At 37.9% G+C, this 17914-nt stretch overlaps 1 protein-coding gene across 4 annotated transcripts in view; it reads right to left on the reverse strand.

Annotated features, from left to right (window-relative positions):
- TRAPPC9 (trafficking protein particle complex subunit 9) overlaps positions 1-17914 on the reverse strand; it is a 547093-nt gene that overhangs the window by 470052 nt on the left and 59127 nt on the right. For all 4 annotated transcript variants that reach the window (XM_075495328.1, XM_075495326.1, XM_075495327.1 and 1 more), the window contains 3 exons: positions 17157-17283; positions 10378-10523; positions 2672-2757 (listed from right to left, as the gene is read on the reverse strand). In XM_075495328.1, the coding sequence (XP_075351443.1) occupies positions 2672-2757; positions 10378-10523; positions 17157-17283 (359 nt within the window). The remainder of the gene's footprint in view (positions 1-2671; positions 2758-10377; positions 10524-17156; positions 17284-17914) is intronic.

The raw sequence follows: 17914 nt of genomic DNA on the forward strand, positions 1-17914 counted from the left end.
CTTTAATATGAAACTTGAGAAATAAAGAGGAAAAAGTAGTCAAAACCTTAGAGGACTTAACACACTTTGCAGTGCATCTTCACACGCATTTTATTTTAATAGTAGATCACAGTAGACTGTACATGATTTACTGTTTTAAACATTTGTCCCAAGACACAAAATAAATCCATCAGAGATATCCCAGAATTTTGGGGGTTTTTTGGAGGCCTGAAATCTGAAGGTCATTTTTTCCTGGACAGAAAAAAGGCTTAGTAACTGCAAAAGAAATAGAAGCTATCATTCACATACCTGAACAAGTCTACACAGAAATCAATATTCCTGGAAAAAAAGTAAAGTGGTATATACACTTATTTACAGCTGAACATCACATCTCCTGTTTACTTGGCAAGCTCCACCACCAGGATAGCAAAAATATTCTGTCTAATCCTTTGCAGCCAAAGCTAGTTAGGCTCATTTTTGTCTCTCTCTCACTCTCTTGATTTAAGGTACCTGCTAAGTTTTAGTAAAGCACTTTGTCTGATCACCCCTACGATCTCTCCTACTTCACTTTATTGACTTAAAATACACAGTTGTTGGACCTAATCACCTCCATATTCCATGATTAAACATCTTCATTTGTCATTTTGCAAACAGTATTGCACCTTTCAATGGATCAGCCTTCTAACTATATGGACGAAACAAAAACATGAAATAGAAAAAGACAGAAAATTAATACAGAAATGGGACACGCATGAAGAATAGGTATCTAAATAGAGCCCCAAATCATGAATATGCATGACAGGGAATAAACAGCAAGAACAACAAAGATGGGCAAAGAGCTTTGAGAACAATACAGGAAAACAACAAAAAAATCAACTTTTCAGACAGTACAGGGCTTATCATCTGAGCAACACTGATCAAAGTCTTGTCTCTGCAGTCTCATGTCAAGTCTAAAAATTCCATTTCTTTTACTTAAGCATACCTCAATTAAACTACATGTACTTAGCATGAATACTTCAAATAATGAAAAAAGCTAGAGAAGCCTTTCAATGAGGAATCATTCTCCTTAACGACTTGTGCTCAATACTAAGTTGTTTACCATCACAACTTTCAGCCCTAACAAATAGGAAGACACATTAGGAAAAGTATCATGCTAAAAGGTTGGATTGATGCTTGAGCATTCTTTTAACATGAAACAAATATGCTAACAGAACAACAAATCATAAACTGAAAGATGAGGGAAAGGGAAAATTAGAAAAAAAGAGTAAGACTATAGATTTCAGGACAGTTACATATTGATGAATGGTGAACCACAAAAAGGGTAAAGAACAAAGGAAATTAAGCAAAGAAGAACTCAAAGAAGAACTGTCAGTGACTGGAAACAAGCTTGAACAAGTAGTCATACTGCAAAGGTAAGGTGCTGAGTCAGATAGAAGGAAAAAAGTTGTGGGACAAAAGCTGAAACTGCCACTAAATGACAGCAAAGGATACACTTGCTATGAAATGATTCTATGAGATTAAATAATATGAAAGAATGTGATACATGATGAGAAATCAGACAACAAGGGGACATGGGGACATAATAAACCAAAACATTTTAAAATATTAAACAATGCTTTGAATTATTAGCTTCTAAGAATGACTTTTATTAAGCTATAAGCACAATCTTTGGGCATGTTGGTTTCTCACGGAAAAACACTTTATTACGTGTGGCATATTATCAGTAATTTAGGTCAAATTGTTTGACTAGCCACTGCAGTAGACCTATCAATAAAAACCCAAACAAAAATCCTGTGCAAATAAACATATGTTGATTCACTTAGCCTAACAGAACAATGGGCTCTAAGAGATGGGATTTATTTTTTAATGCAATATTAAAGGTAAAAATATTTAACATAAAAGACAACACTGGATTAGGACTGAGTGGAGATTAAGTTGGTTTGGTAGTTAGAGGACTTTTAACCTTTAAATGGATAACAATTAAAAAAAAAACCTGTTAGCATAAAGAGGAAAAAAAAAGCAATTTACTTTGTTTCAGGATACACTGCGAGCAGTCCACAAAATTAATATCATACAGCCGACTGAAGTAGTAGACGGCTTGGGCTTGATCCTTCTAACCTTACATGTTTCTCTGGGATTTTAGACTTTTTTTCCTTCCTCCTGATCATTTTAGCTTACAGTGTTTTCAAGTAACGTATATCCTTGGGAACAGCAAATCCATGACCTGAAGCTTCTATTAAAAAACAAGGCTTCTCAGAACTAACTATTTTAATTCCTCAGATTTTTTAAAATGTGGTCAAAATGGGAATTTGAAAAGCTAGGATGAATGCAGATTTTTAAATTACAGTAGTAAGTATACACTAATTATTAGGTTTCGGGATATAATTACTACTTGAAAACCAGTATATGTAAATTATGTAGCATGAGTTCTAGTCAATGCAGAAAGGTACAGAATTTATTTATGGGTCAGTAAGAGTAAAGCATTTAAACACTGAGTGGCAGAGATTTTCATTTCAATACCTCATTACCAACCAATATGAGAAAACTGACAGTACTGCACTGTTAAAATGAGGTTATGCTGGCTTAAATGATTTTTTTAACTATTTGATTTATAGAAAACCATATTTGAAAGTTCAACTGAGAAATGTTTCAGAAAAAACAATATGAAGGGGAGATTTAGGAAGATACATACCATGTTTTCTACTCGGAGCTCAAAAGGCATAGGGTTGTACACCATCAACTGAACTTCACATACATCTCCCTGGACCCACTGGAAATCTACATGAAATGATTACAGAATTAATGCAAGAATTACCTAATCATAGTGTTATAAAAAAGTAGCATCAGCTGAGCTGTCAGATTGCTATATTATCTTTATGTTCTAAATTAACATCTCTATAATCTTCACAGGCCAAGTCCTATTCAAGTGCATTGTGGGACACAAGCTATAAATCACAGGCAAAGCAATGGGTTAAAGGACCAGAAGCATTCATTAATACAGTAATAGTGCTCCAAAGACCCAGTGTGCCAACATTACATTGGCAAAAATTAACTCGGGCATCCATTCAAAACAGTACTTAAACACATACTTAATGTTCAACGCTTAAAGGCTTACATACTTGGAGTTAGGTACAGAGTACACATCACCTTGGATAATTAAGACTCAGATAAAAAGCAACTAGATAAGGAATGAGCACACCAGGAAGAAGGAAATTAAAAATAATGGAAACAAATCTTCATATAGACACACCTGATGATACGGAGTAAATAAAAGATCAATCTAAATTAAGATTGTAATTTTCTTTGGGAAACAGTAAGTAGTTTGGGAGATGCTGTGGGAGGGGAAGATGACACTAGGATATACAGATACAGATTTTTCTGAGGTTCACAAAAATGGAGACTTAAGCAATAACGCAGATTATTTAGTAACTTGTGAAAATACTTAGGAAAGACAATGAACAAAAATAGGTCAGGTAATAAGCTGTACTTTCAGTTTATATCTCACTACAAGTGACAGAGGTTCAACTTTAAAGACACTTCGGCCTGCCAAGTTTAAAATTTGTTGTTTTTTTTTTTTTTTTAATTTAAGGAGATGAGAAGTTTATGGAAGTGAGGTCAGCAGCAGAGATGCAACTTCTGAGGAACTGTTCAGTGCAGAAAGATTATTTTACATCAGCACTTCATAATCTTTTCAGCCCACAAGATCCTGTCTACCTTCCAAATTTCTCACAATTAACCACATGCACCTGATGTTCAGACTTAAAACTGAATGTGACAAGATTCTCCATACAAGCTGAGGACCTGCAGTCCAAATAAACAAAAAGTGGTTTAACTGTATTTGTTAAATAAATCATGACTATAAGCTAACCTATAACATACATGGATTAACTTTTACTAGTTTACTCAATTTTAACATACATTACTAACACTTTTTTACTAGGATATTAGAAAATGTCTGGTAAAAACACAGGTTTATTAATATTAAGACTACAATTCACAGTTGAAACCATCTGTACTCTAATTGTACATTCACAATCATTTACTATCTGATTACATTTTGCAAGCAATATTAGAGAGCTCAAGGGAGATGTACTTAATGCAAATGTTTAACTCCAATTAATGCTAGTGGAAATTAAAAACATACATTCAGAGATATTAACAGGTTATATTACTATGAAACCTGAAAAGCAAAACTGTTGTTTAAAACAAAACATTCAAAAGCACAACTGTATGAGATGTTCCATAAATTTCTGTTTATTTAATTGCTTATTAGTGTCCACAATGTCTTCTGCAGTCCCCAAAAGAATTAGCTACTCCTCCGAAGAGGTACTGTACAGACCTTCAAAGGTATTTAAGCACTGAAGCCCCGTTACGGTTAACTACATCAACGTAGGCACTTGTAGTAGCCAAAGTAGGTAATTCAGGCCTTGTAAAGTATAGCAATTTCCACATTATAAGAACTACCACAAGATTAGAACGTCTTTTCTGAAAACGCTTTCAATGCAACTAATGTAAAAAGTGATTCTGGAAAAAGTCAGTGACCAGAAAAATATGTTGGAAACTCTTGATTTCATCTAAGTATTACTCTAAACAAACGCAAACCATTAATTTGTCTAATGCTTTAATCTGTCTTTCTTTCCAAAAAGAAAGGATTCTAGGCTCATTTCTTACAGATATAGGCTCATTTTTACAGAAACGATCCCTCCCTCAGTGCAGAATCCCAGTTCAGCCCCCTGAACTATCTCCTTACAATAGTACTGAAACCGCGGGAAGCCGACGCTAGCCACAAGCGGCAGCAGCACAAGCGGCAGCAGCACAAGCGGCAGCAGCACAAGCGGCAGCAGCACAAGCGGCAGCAGCACAAGCGGCAGCAGCACAAGCGGCAGCAGCACAAGCGGCAGCAGCACAAGCGGCAGCAGCGCCGTGCTGAGAGGAGCGCGAGGCTTGCGAGATGCGGGCGAGGTGTCTGAGGGGGTTTCTGGGCCCACCACACCCTTGGGCTGTGTGCGGGGAGGTGACCAGCCGGCAAGGCGGCAGGTCTCACCAAGAGGAGAGCGGCGGGCGAGAGCTCGGCGGTGCCGGCTGTCCCCGCGGCTAGGTCAAAGCGCGGGAAGCCGCATATAACCGGCCCCTGGGGAGAGCTAGTCACCTGCAGCGCCGCGAACAGGGCGTGCGAACAGAGAGCGGTGCTCGAGGGGACCAGCGCGGGCAGTTCCCAGGGTGCGCAGTGAGCGGCGACTGAGGGGAGCGGGGTCAGCAGTTTGCGCGGGAGGGGCTGCGCGCTCTGCCGCTGCGTGCTCTGCTTATCCTCAGGTTTAGGCTGCTGCCCCGACAGTCACCCCAGCTAGCTGGTGGCTGTGCAAGCCTACCCGGCAGCTTGAGGTCTCCAGGGAATTAGAAGGGCTGATTAGGCTGTCCTTTGAAGCATGTCAGAAGCATGGTGGTAGAGATCAGGCAAGGGCTGTGCTCTGCAGCACACAGGAATCTGCTGCCAGGAAACCTTGCCAGGCAAGCCTGGGATGAGTGGAGGCAGCCACCCAGACAGAGCTTGCTATCAGAGCAGCTGCTGGACAGGTGGAGGGCTGCAAACACTGCACCCCTGCCTCCTGGGTGGAGGAGGGTGGAAGCTCCACCTGTGCAAGGTGTGCTCTGGTGGGGTCACTCAGGCAGTGGGTGGAGGAGCTGCAGGAAGAAGTTAGCATCTGTGCTTTATTAGGGAGGATGAACAAGAGTGAGTGCTATTTGAGCCTTAGCAAGAAGAAATACCAGGGCCCTCTGGCACTGACCTCCAGAGACTACTGGACAAAGCTTCAACAGCGAACTGACAGCACCTTGGAGAAGGAGGTGCCATGGTCTCTTATGACCCATAGGAACAGGATATCATTTCACTGCCCTTTGTTGTGTGTACCAACCAGTATGAAAACTTGGCAGCGGACAAAACCCATAAGCAGAATTCACAGGGAGAAGCCGCACCAGCAGCACGTAGTAAAAGCTGCAAAAGGCCATGGTGAGTGCTAGTAGTGGGTGACTCTCTGCTGAAAGGCACCGAGGCACCTATCTGCTGGCCTGGTATACAGTCAAGGGAACTTTGCTGCTTGCCAGTAGCCAAGATTCAGGATGTCACAAAGAGATGACTGCTACAGCTGGTTAAAAGCACAGACTACTGTCCCCTACTTCTTTTCCATGTGGGCACCAATGACATGTTAAAGCAAAACCTGGGCGAGATCAAGCAGGACTTCAGAGACTTAGATGTGCAAGTAAAGGGTACAGGTGTCCAAGTGATTTTTTTTCTCTGTCTTGCCAGTCAGAGATAGGGGTGCAGGCAGAATTCAATGCATCATGCAGATCAATACATGGCTTAGTGGCTGGTGTTGCCACTAGGGCTTTGGTTTCTATGATCATGGGAAGTCCTTTAATGAATACAGCCTATTGGGGAGAGATAGGATCCTCCTACCTAGAAGAGGCAGGAGAATATTCACTAGCAGATTGGCTGACTTGCTAATCTTGCTTTAAACTAACAAACTTGGGTAGTGTCCAAAGTTGTGACAAGTGCAAGGTCCTGCACCTGGGATGACATAAGCAAAGAGGCCAGTGCGGGCTAGGATCTGGGTATGGCTGGGGAGCAACTTTGCTGAAAGGGGCCTGGGGGTCCTGGCGGACAACAAACCGAACAGGAGTCAGCAGTGCACTGCTGCAGCACCAAAGGCAAATTGAATCCTGGGCTGCATCCGCAGGGGCACTGCTAGCAGAGACAGAGATGTGGTCATCCCCCTCTACTCAGCCCTTGTCAGGCTGCACCTGGAGTACTGTGTCCAGTTCTGGTCCCCACAGTTCAAGAAAGACACAGGCAGACTGGAGGGGTTCCAAAGGAGTGCCATGAAGGTGGCTGAAGGGCTGGAGAACCTGCCTGACCAGGAAGGAAAGACTAAAGCAGTTAGGTCTCTTCTCCCTGGAGAAGAGAAGGCTCGGGGGGATCTCATCACAGTATTCCAGTACTTAAAGGGCAGCTACAAAGAGGATGGAGGCTGTCTTTTCACAAGGAGCCACATGGAGAAGGCAAGGGGCAATGGGTACAAGTTGCACTGGGAGAGGTTTCATCGCAATGTCAGAAAGAAATTTTTTGCAGTGAGAGCAAGCATTCACTGGAACAACCTCTGCAGGGACATGGTGGTGTCCGCACTGCTGGAGGTTTTCAAGATGCTACTGGACAGGGTGCTAGATGATCTTATCTAGACTCCCTTTCCCACAAAGGTTGCACCAGAGGATCTTCCGAGGTCCCTTCCAACCTGGGCTGTTCTATGTTCTGGGCTGTTCTTATTTCCGGGGGGGGGGGAGTATGTGTGTGTGTGTGTATATATATAGTTTTCTCATTCCTACAGGAAAACATGATTAGTCCCTACCACCACCAAAAAGACACTCCCACTTCTTGAGATCTCACTAGTTGCCTCTGGTTTCCTTTCCAGAAGATCTCGTTACCCCATGTAAAAGACACCAGGGCAATGATACAGAATTGCTTCCTTGGGGAAAAAGCTTTTGAAAGGAAAGGTAAAATCAGGTTATATGGTCCTAGGTAAAGAGCTATACTTATATCATCTAATATAGGTATGACATTAGTTGCCAGATTTGCTAATGGAACTATTATACATTCTTGCTGCTTTAGACTATTATCAGCACTTTAAAACAAAAAAACACTTTATGTCAAAAATCAGTAAGTTTATTTCTTATGACTAGTGTACTATTAAAGCAATTTAACCAGAATATAATTATCCCATTTATTGTTTCCAATCAGAAAAGCTTATCAAGCTGAAAGCTGAAAACATTTCCTCAAGACTTTCTAAAGGGTTTTGTTTCCCTTTGGTTTGTCAGCAGTACTTGATTTCCTTTGCTGTAACAATAATTTAACCAAAATATGGCTTCTGTATTTCCATGTAAGAAAAACACAGTTCATTTGTTATTGTCGTTGTTTTCATTAAAGTTAAATACATGTCATTGAAATATTCTCATTATTTTCAAAGTTTATTAATTTTCTCTGCTTCTTTCAAAGGAATTATCTGATTTTATTTTGTGTATTCTTTTGTTTACAAAACTTTGAAACATTAGACGCTTTTGAAAGTGAACGCACTGTGTATATACTTCAAAAGACAAATGCTTTACAAGATCACAAGCAGTTCAGACTTCTCCTTAAGCTAAATAAAAACCAAAAAGGAGAAACTGCCCTGTACAATATAAAACTCCTATGGTACACACAGCACATAAACAAATCCTAACTCGACCTGCTTCAAAAAATGCAGGTTCCTTTTGTTATCCATCAAGGAACAAGAATACTGCATAATACAACTGTTTGACAAGATTAGCTATAATGTTTTATTTAAACAAAAAAAAAAACATGACAAGGTATACCTAAGAGATTAAATGTTGAAAATTTAATTGTGATCAATTTCTAAACAAATTATTAAGAGAAATAATATAAGCTATTTTCCAAAGAAATATTTCTTTAACAAGAAAGCACTTTAAGATGTTCCCACACATCTACATTTTTTGAATTTCTTATCCTTTACTTAATTCTTATTTCTTATCCTTTTTTTTTAATTTCTTATCCTTTATCTTTTGAAATCAAAGTAGTACTGCAGCAAAGTAGCACTAAGCCATGTCTATCCAACCTGCCAGATAATAATCCATACCTCTGCATATCTCCTAATTCCTCATGTTTCAACTATTTATTGAAAAGACACATAATCATAAAAAAAATTAGACTATGTGCCTGTTCTTCTCAAGGTGAGGGATATAATCTTAACCACAATTGGGTCCACAGCACAGGCAGATTAAGTCCAACGTCTAACCTAGAAAACTGTGTGGAAAAAGCCTGCGGCCCCACATGTTAGATGGAGAAACCATACAGAGACATCCTCTGAGTACTGGCTCTGCAGGCCAGGCACAATCCAGGTGAACAAGCCAAGCGGTTGCTACACTGCTGGAGAAAATTAATTTTAAAAGTAGATGAAAGAGGACTGTCGGAGGGGTAAAAAAGGAGAGAGACAAGGAAGGAGTCCCAGAGAGCAATGCAATACACTACAATACAAATACACTACCACTAACAAGAAACTCAGAATATGGGATGTGGAAAGCATTCCCCATCTCTCTCATACGCATTCATGCTTGAAAGGGGCAGGGAGCAGGGCACAGAAAATGAAGTTCAGGTGCTGAGGAGCGCACATGCTTGTCCTACTCAAAAATTTCTGCCCTAACTTGTTCCTGAACTACCTATTTGAAGAATTAGTTGGAGCCACTACTGACGATGACCTGCTAAGTGTTTAGTATTTTACAATTCAAAGCATGATACAGAAAATCTAACAAACCTTGATGACATTTCAAAGTACTGTTTTTCTACCTTTTTTTTTTGTGATTACACAGTACCAAAAACAGTAACATAAGGAGCCAAATTAAGATAAACACCATTCTGAAAATTTCTGTATTCAAGTTTTTGCAATCGGTTCTATTCCATAGTCACACAAGTCCTTTTTGTGCCGACACTAATGCTTATGTTAAAAATTATCATCCCTGTGATATGCACAAAAGCAACACAAAGGACTACCAATATTTGTAACTTAATCCAGGATTTGAAAAAAGCCTTGTAATCTATTTCCAATGGCACAATTACTGCAGTAAAGAGCTTTACAATAAATGAAATAATCCTCTAGCAGAAAATGACTGTAGTATTCTAAACATTGTTTATAAGGCTTTTCTGATTTGTGCTGAACTGTCTTTAAGAAAAACTGACTGATCAGACAGTTAATCATTCTGAGTTTAAGTTAAATCATAGTAGGATCAACGAGATGCATTTTTTTTCTCCTGAAAGAGATAAACTGAAAACCAATTTTAAAATCCCAATGGTCTAACACTATTAACCGAAAATAAACTAAAAAAAGATTTCTATGGGTGATGAACTACCACAGTCCAGTTTCCTATGGATTTGCATCTTTTGTCCAAGAAACTGCAGCTGATTCATCCTATTTTCTTCATGTTCATGATGATACCCTTATTAGAAAAGGGGAAACCCCAACAGTGCATCTAGCTCAGGGCACCACACATGATAACTGGCTAAGCTCACTGCTGCTGAACAGAACATGTCAGAACTAAGTTTTCCTTGATTTCTCTTTTGTTTGAGAAGGAAATAAAACTAGTTTATCTCCTCTGAAAATCAGTTTTATCATCTATGAGACTTTATTCCTCTCTTGAATTTGAAACTCCCACGGAGAACAAAGCTTTGCTCCTTCAGAACTTCAGGCTAAAAAGCTGATTATTTCAAATACAAGAAAGTAATGTTCAGGTTTGCTTTCCTTGACCAAGAAAGATTTTCTAATTTAAAAAACAATGGAAAATGCTGCAAAATATTCTTACCTATTTTCTTATTTCGTTCTTCCCCACGACTGTGCGCAATAATTGGAGAATATATGAAGGGGCTTTTGGTTGACACATTCTGACCAAGCAGACTTTTCATTTTGTGAGGTCGGAGGCTGGTCGGGAGGTTCAAGAGTTTCACAGATCTGTTGAGTACAAATAATTTTATAGATAGTTGTGTTAAAAATGAACTGATAAATACTAAATGACACTCTGAGTAGGTACTGATTAAAATACCTGAAATGGAAAATGTGAAGTAAACACCTACAGTACAAAAGAAAGTAATACCAACCCAAGGAAACTAAAGGCAAAGTTTCAGAAAGCTCTCAGAAAACAAATACCAAAGGAAAAACATCTTCTGTAGAAACCAACAAAACCAAAACTAGCCAGACCAGTGATTTAAATCCAGCTATTAATTCCCAAGTTAAGTGCAGACTGAACAACAGATACACCACAAGTCCAGTGCAGAAAGCAATCAAATATTTAACTTAAATCCAAACTAGAAGCCAGACAAAATGTCATTGGATGATGTAATACAAATAAAGAACTTCTCCAAGGTGAATAAAACAGATTTTAAAACAGTTAAAATGCACACAGTTGCTTCTGGAAGGAAGGAGACGTCCCAGAAATTTGAGTGGGTTTGCTGAATGATCAGAAAGCAATTACAAATAGACAGAAAACAAATGATTAATTAGACTATATCCCTGTTAGACCCTAATCCCTACAATACCATGCAGGGAAATCACTGGCCTTCCAATGCTGATGGGAAATTAAAGACTAAATTTTGGGCATAAGAACAAGCAATAAATTAGTGGATATTCAGTAAAAGTAGCAGCATTATAAAAGCCTGTAAGACTCCTAGTTACTTAGAGTCAGGAAGGAGCAAGGAAAGGAAAAACAAAAGGTGAATAAAGGCACCACTCAGTACCATAGCTATTTTGCTACAGTCTATTAAGCTTGAAGTATTTGTGCTTTTAATTACGAACGTCATCGAGAGACAAGAATCTCCCCTTTACAATCGCTCATGGATTAAATCTCCAACTTTTTAAAAATCTGGTTTTCAAGTAAAAAAAAAAAACTCCTATAGAATAAAACTACAATTTTTGCTAATTGCTAGAAGCATCCCACCACACTGAGGTAGACAAGCAAGAATGAAATAAAATGCTCACAAAACTTTCCAGCAGTAAACTTTTTAAAGATACTTAAAGATATAGTAGGCATGTACCAAGACATGAACAACAACAGAGTCTAGCTAAAACCCTAGGAGACTTCTAAAGCCAATTAAAAGGCCAAGTGCAAGAATGCTAAAAAACCCCAACTTGTTCAACAACTAAGTCCCTTCTTCCTCCCTTTCCCACATCCACCTCCCACAGTAAAACTTACCTCACTGGAATTCTTTGATAATGCCATAATAAACCAAAGAGGTTATAAATGTTACAATCCATGATTAAGTTGTCATGTTTTATGCAGTTCTTCAAATACTATGACAAAAGCACTGGAGCACTAAGAAAGAAACCTGCCTTCCTCAGCTGTAAAGGTCATAGAAACAACTTAAAATCAAGTGTCTTCACTTTGAAAAGCAGGTAAGTATTCTTTTACACGTTGAAACAGTTGTGCATCATTAACAGGATATAACTGAAGTAATTCACTTGCCAAAGTTACAGAATTATACTTAATGTCAAAACAATAAATTATTACTGAGAACAAGAAAATAATGTAAGTGCGGGAAAATAACGGAAGATTGGTGAGAAGGATTGTAAACACGCTCAAGTGACTTGCAGCTGGAGTGTTGAAAAACACATATATCATAATAATCGTTGTTTGGCCTTGTGTGTTGAACAAGTAGAAGTGTTGGACATGATAGAACATGCTTGAGATTCCTGCCCTGCTGTGGGAAAGATCAAAGCACAGTGGTAAACTACGCTTGTGCGAATCCTTGATAAACAGGCGAAAACAGCAGGGTCAGTGATACTCCAGCATGGACCAAGCTCCGCGGTGCCTGCGTCCCCCCTTGTATGCCTCTGCCCGGGTGCTGCTTCTGGGATCCCCCAGTTGGCGAGGTAACAAAAATAAATTTACTCTTTGCATTTCATCCATGGTTTTGTGGTTGTTCCTGCATCCTGCCTGTGCTGGCTCACACAGTAAGTCGTCAGCACATGAAAGAATACTCGTATCAATAGCCCACTAAGAAAAAGTACATAAATACAAGAAAACAATTTGTTTTAAAAATTACCCCAATCATGCAAGATAATGTGCTACTGCTGAAAAATAATGAAGCTGTAAGAGCAACACTGCACAGACATGTTCTCTCAGTGATATAACACCTGATAAGAAGTTCCTAAATAACACTACAAGTATTTTGGAACAAGAAATAAATCACATCCATATATTATCTGTAGGTGATACTTAGTGTCAGCATTGCAATCAAATGCAAAATAACTGACAACGAGCCTGAGGAATACAGAGAAACTATGACAGATTCCTGAATATTTCATATTTTGAAACCTCTTCTGATAGAATTTTGTTACAAATTAGAATGCAACTTAAAGCAAAACATGTGAATGATACTTATTTGAGGAAACATTCGATTTGATAAAGTGCTAATAAAGAGGAATTTTATTTTATATATAGAAAGAAAGGCTTTAGCTCATTCATCATTATTGTATAAATACTGTTGGATAACCTTTTTTTATCGTAAAGCATGACAGTGGAAGGAATGTTCTTCAGCCACATATTAGACAGCTATACCCTCACAGGTCATACACAGCACATGGAAAATTTTTTAATTCCTTTGTGTGAAAAGCTTCAGTAACATACATTCTCTAGCCCCTGGCCCAGCCTGACTGAATTCAAATGAGTGACAATTAAGAATTACAAAATAATTTCGCTAGCTACCCAGAAGATCAAATCTTGTATTTGTAATTAAAAACAAGCTTGCTTAGAGGGTAAATGAAAATAATTTTAAAAACCCAAATCTACTAAGTAAACAGAGGGAAGGAAAAAAATGGCACCAAGGAAATTTAAAGTAGTAAGAAAAGTATATAAGGACAACTAAAAGACATCAGTGGTGAAAAGGAAGACAATTCTTTCTTCTTGTAAGTATATTAGTAAGAAAATGAGTTTTAACACAGGTAAGTTATGAAAATGGGAATAGTGCATCTATTAGAACAGAAAGTCAATAAATTCTTCTCTTTTTTTTTTGAGAAAATACTAGATTATTATTTCATGGTATGCTATAATGGAATACTTTCCAATCCAACATGCTTTTAATTTCTGAAGCTTCATCAAAAGAAACAAAAATTTATCAAGGAGCTTTCCAGATCGCACTACAGTATTTGAAATGTCAAAAAAAAAAGAAAATCCCAAAATTCCAAAGCCTAAAAGAAAATATATAAAAATAGGATAAGATTTAAAGCACATCATTAGTAGACCAAGCATCCAGTTAAAAGACAGGATACACACAAAAAAAGACAGACGATAAGGAATACCATACTTAAATAAAGGACAGCTAGACATTAAATACTAGTTAACATGAGTAATGGAATATAAAGATTTTGCCAAGCCAAATCTCTTTCAAATCTCCTTCTATTGCTTTATAGGTATGGGAGAGAAAAAGGTAACAGTGCATCTATGTTCCGATTTCACCGTGGCATTTCAGTGTTTGACAGTATTTTGATTAAGAATCCAGATAAGCACCCCACATTAAATGGATTCAAAACTAGTAGACCATGAAATGCCAACAGTAAATAGAAGTCATCATCATCAGTAAATGTGTGTGTTTCTAGAGGGCTCTAGCATGGATTGAATCATAAGCTTAGGTTATTCAACATTGATCAAAACCACATTTCCACACATTTCTAATTTATGTCTCAAAAATTAACATGATTTAGCTTGAAGAGCTCTGCAGTCCTGAAGCTCAGCTATTTTCCAACTAGCTGGACAGCTCTACAATACACTAGGTCTGCTGTGTAGATGTAACTGGAGGCTTTATATTTAGACACAACTAATATTTTGTTGGATTATGGATTTTTATCACTATGGCTTTTATAGAACTTTCAAAAGATAAGAAGAAGGAAGGGGGAGAGGAGCACAAACAGCAATCCTTGGCTGTTAAATAATGCTGGATGTTGGGTTCCTCACCCCATGGCAAAACAGCAGCAACTATTTTCAACATTCCAAGTGCAGCCAGGTCAGCGCAAGCTCATAGTGTAAATGAAGCACCTGGATGGTGAGCAATTTCTTAAAGCTAGCCCTAGGAATAACAAGTAAATATAATGTGCTTGTCCCCTTCTCTCAGCCTACAAAATATTTTAAGTGAGGCAGAGCCTTTCCCAGTGAAGTCTTGGTTGCCAAAGTTTTGACTAGCCTCTATATGCATGACTCGTATAAAAAAGGATTCAAATCGGCATTTCCCGTATCTTCCAGACTTGAGTTTTCTTCAATATTCAGCATGGAGAAAAACAAGAAAGCGCTATGGAATACATCCAGTACAATCCCTCTCCTCCGTGGTTTAAAAGTTAAGCAAAAAGCTAAAACCTGAGGCTAACTCAGGATTTAACACTTCACAGCTAAACACAATGCTGCTTTTTTAGCACAAGTTAAGAGTTAGACTCAAGGGAACTTTAGTATCGCATTTCTGCACCTATTTGACAGCCAAGGCAGACAGATCCCATAAACAGTCAGATTAAGGAAGGTAGGTTTGGTTTTATACTGTGTAATACTAAGATTATTCCTAGAACAGAGATCTGCAAGAGGCACTAAGTGGCTGACAGCACTTTTGCTCTCAAAAGAAAGTATTTTGCCTTAAAAACATTTTCATGGAAGCTTTCACTCTAACTTCTCTCTACAATCACGTAACTCAAGTACTAGAAAGGACTATACAAGTTTGCTTATTTAATTTCCATTTTTTGAATACTATTTAATTTTTCTTTCTAAAAAAAGAGGCTAGGTTAAAACTTGCACTAAGTTTGTTGTGTAAAAACTTTCAGAAGAAGAAATACAGGCCTCCTTCATGTATTTAGCTGCGAACCTGCCTTCAGAATGTACTTACCAGGGAACTCATCTAACACACAGACGCAGTTACCTGAACTTGTCATTGGACATCTTTAAGGTCAATGGAAAATGAGTCAATACAGTCCACATACTCCAGTAATTCAACTCATCCGAAAGCAAATATCTAAATTAGGTTTCAAAAACCTAGAAGTGATCTAGTCTTTGCAGTCAAGACACAGAGTCTTGTCAAATATGATCTAGGATAGTCAAATAAGACTAGTTTAGCTCTATACATAGATTTTTTGTGAAACTAAACAACCCCAAGGTCACCTGATAATGAATTACTCAAATAACTTTCCCACTGTAATACGTAGCTTTGGTTCTAACAGTTAAAGTTTTGGGATTGTATGTCCACATTTCATGTTTTCCAGCAAAGAAGTCGATACCAGCTGCAACTCCAAAGTATGCACCGCACCACTGAACAGGCAACGCAAAGCAGGTATCTGCAAAGTCATCCTAGATTATTTGTCAGTGCTCACTGAATCCACTGAGGGGACAATGCTTGGAAGACCTCAAGGAAGATGCATTTTTTCCCCATGAGTACACATTAAAAGTGGGGTGACGTAGGTGGCTAGTCAGTGCACAGCTTTGTACTTGGTCCAACCAGGAGAAAAAACACTGTTTCCAGGACACCACTGGAAATGGTGTGACCGTTCTGATTCCGCATACAATTCCATCTGACTGCATACAACCATATGCTCCAGTCAAACCTGCACCTTAAGCAAGCACCTCCCACACAACAAATTGTTAGTGTGAAGAGATCTAGCATGTTAAATGCACTACAAATAGTTAGACAAGGTCTCTTTCTTCAGTAAATGTGGGGAAAAAAAAAAAAGTTAGAGAGAACATAGTAAAACTAGTTGTATCATGAAAAATGGTCATAGAGTAAAACATTCCTTTTCATTTTAGAGACTAAAAGTAATCTGAAAATAAATATAATTGTCACTCTTTGGTTATATACTTTATTATCTCTTTGTGATACCAGAACTCTTGCTTCATGAAATGTTTGATGACATCCCACTGAGAACTCAAATCTCTGTGAGAACTCTTTTCAATAACTTCTACCATATTTTTTCTGAATAGCAATTATCTTTCCTTCAAAAAGCCACTTCTTGACAAAGATTTTATTTTAGCCTTTTCTTTTCTTATTGATGCCCAATGGCTGTTTTCTCTCCGTCTCTGACTCTAATACTTCATGCTAAGCTTTGATCTAAATAAGGTATTATTCATTGGACTGACTGCATGATGTGCCTTGGCACACAGGCACAAAAAGGAACATAGATTTAGAATAGGCCAGTGAAGATGCCAGCTTGAAAATGCAGCATCTGGAAAGGAACAGCTACAAAAGGCATCAGTTCCAGCTGAGTTCCAACCTCCATGGATGGAGACAGCATCCAACTCGTGGAACTTCAGTATGATCAGGTATCTAACTTAAATCTCAGCTGCAATTACAGAATACTTTTCTTTGATTGTATCAGAAACTCTTGAATGACAGTTTAAAAAAAAAGAAACCCCTCTCTCCTTCTGAAACTAAAGGCCACAGAAAGTATTTTCTCCTCAAAGGCTCTATTTTTGCCTAAGAACTTCTCAAAACAATTTGACATTTTGACATTTTTCCATGTTACTGTGAACAACTTACGTAAACTGCGAAGACTACATCCTTCCACTATCCTTTAAAATTTGACAGGTACTGTGGAAAAGTTAAAGATTGTATTTTGGAGTCTTACCTCACAATAGGCAATTTGGTGAACGGAACAGGAGGTAACTTCAAACCATCTGGAAGAGTGATGAATTCCATTGTACCAGGGCATTTTGCTGTATAGCTTTCCAAGCTCTGTGTTACATCTTTCTTTTCTAGAAAATAAATGTTTAAAATAAAATTAAAAAACAATTTCAAACTTACATGTCACAAAAGTTTAAGATTAAATTATAACCTAAAGTTTTGCTTGCTTTTTTGTATTTATACAAAATAACTGTAATGGAATGCAACTAATTTTTGCATACAAAGCTTAGAGTTAATGCTCCAGAAGCCTTAATGGGTTGATCAAATACAATTAAGTGACCTTAAGTAAGACAGTTTTCTGGACTTTTCAGAATTTTTAAAGTGTCAGTGTATACCTGCTTTTTGTTAATTTTTTCATTGTTGAGATAAAAATTACTGCAATTTATCTAGTAAATCTACATATCCAGCACAATTGGCCTCAAGCATGTTAAGGTTGTTAATAATAGCATTATTAATAATAGCTTGTTCACACAATGGTTATGTGAACAAGCCCTGTTCTGAAACATTAGCTGAAACAATACCAAAGGCAAAGAAGAGAAACAAATTACTTTCGATGTTACCTTGTGTTAAAACTACCTAATTCTTAAAATAATTGTACAGTATATGCTACTATATCATAAGAGGCAGTAAGAAAATTTTTCTTTGGCTTTGGTTAAAAATACAAGAACATTCAAAACAAGCATATGGGATAACATTGGGTTA

Source organism: Mycteria americana, chromosome 2 (genome assembly GCF_035582795.1).
Source record: "Mycteria americana isolate JAX WOST 10 ecotype Jacksonville Zoo and Gardens chromosome 2, USCA_MyAme_1.0, whole genome shotgun sequence".
Taxonomy (NCBI): domain Eukaryota; kingdom Metazoa; phylum Chordata; class Aves; order Ciconiiformes; family Ciconiidae; genus Mycteria; species Mycteria americana.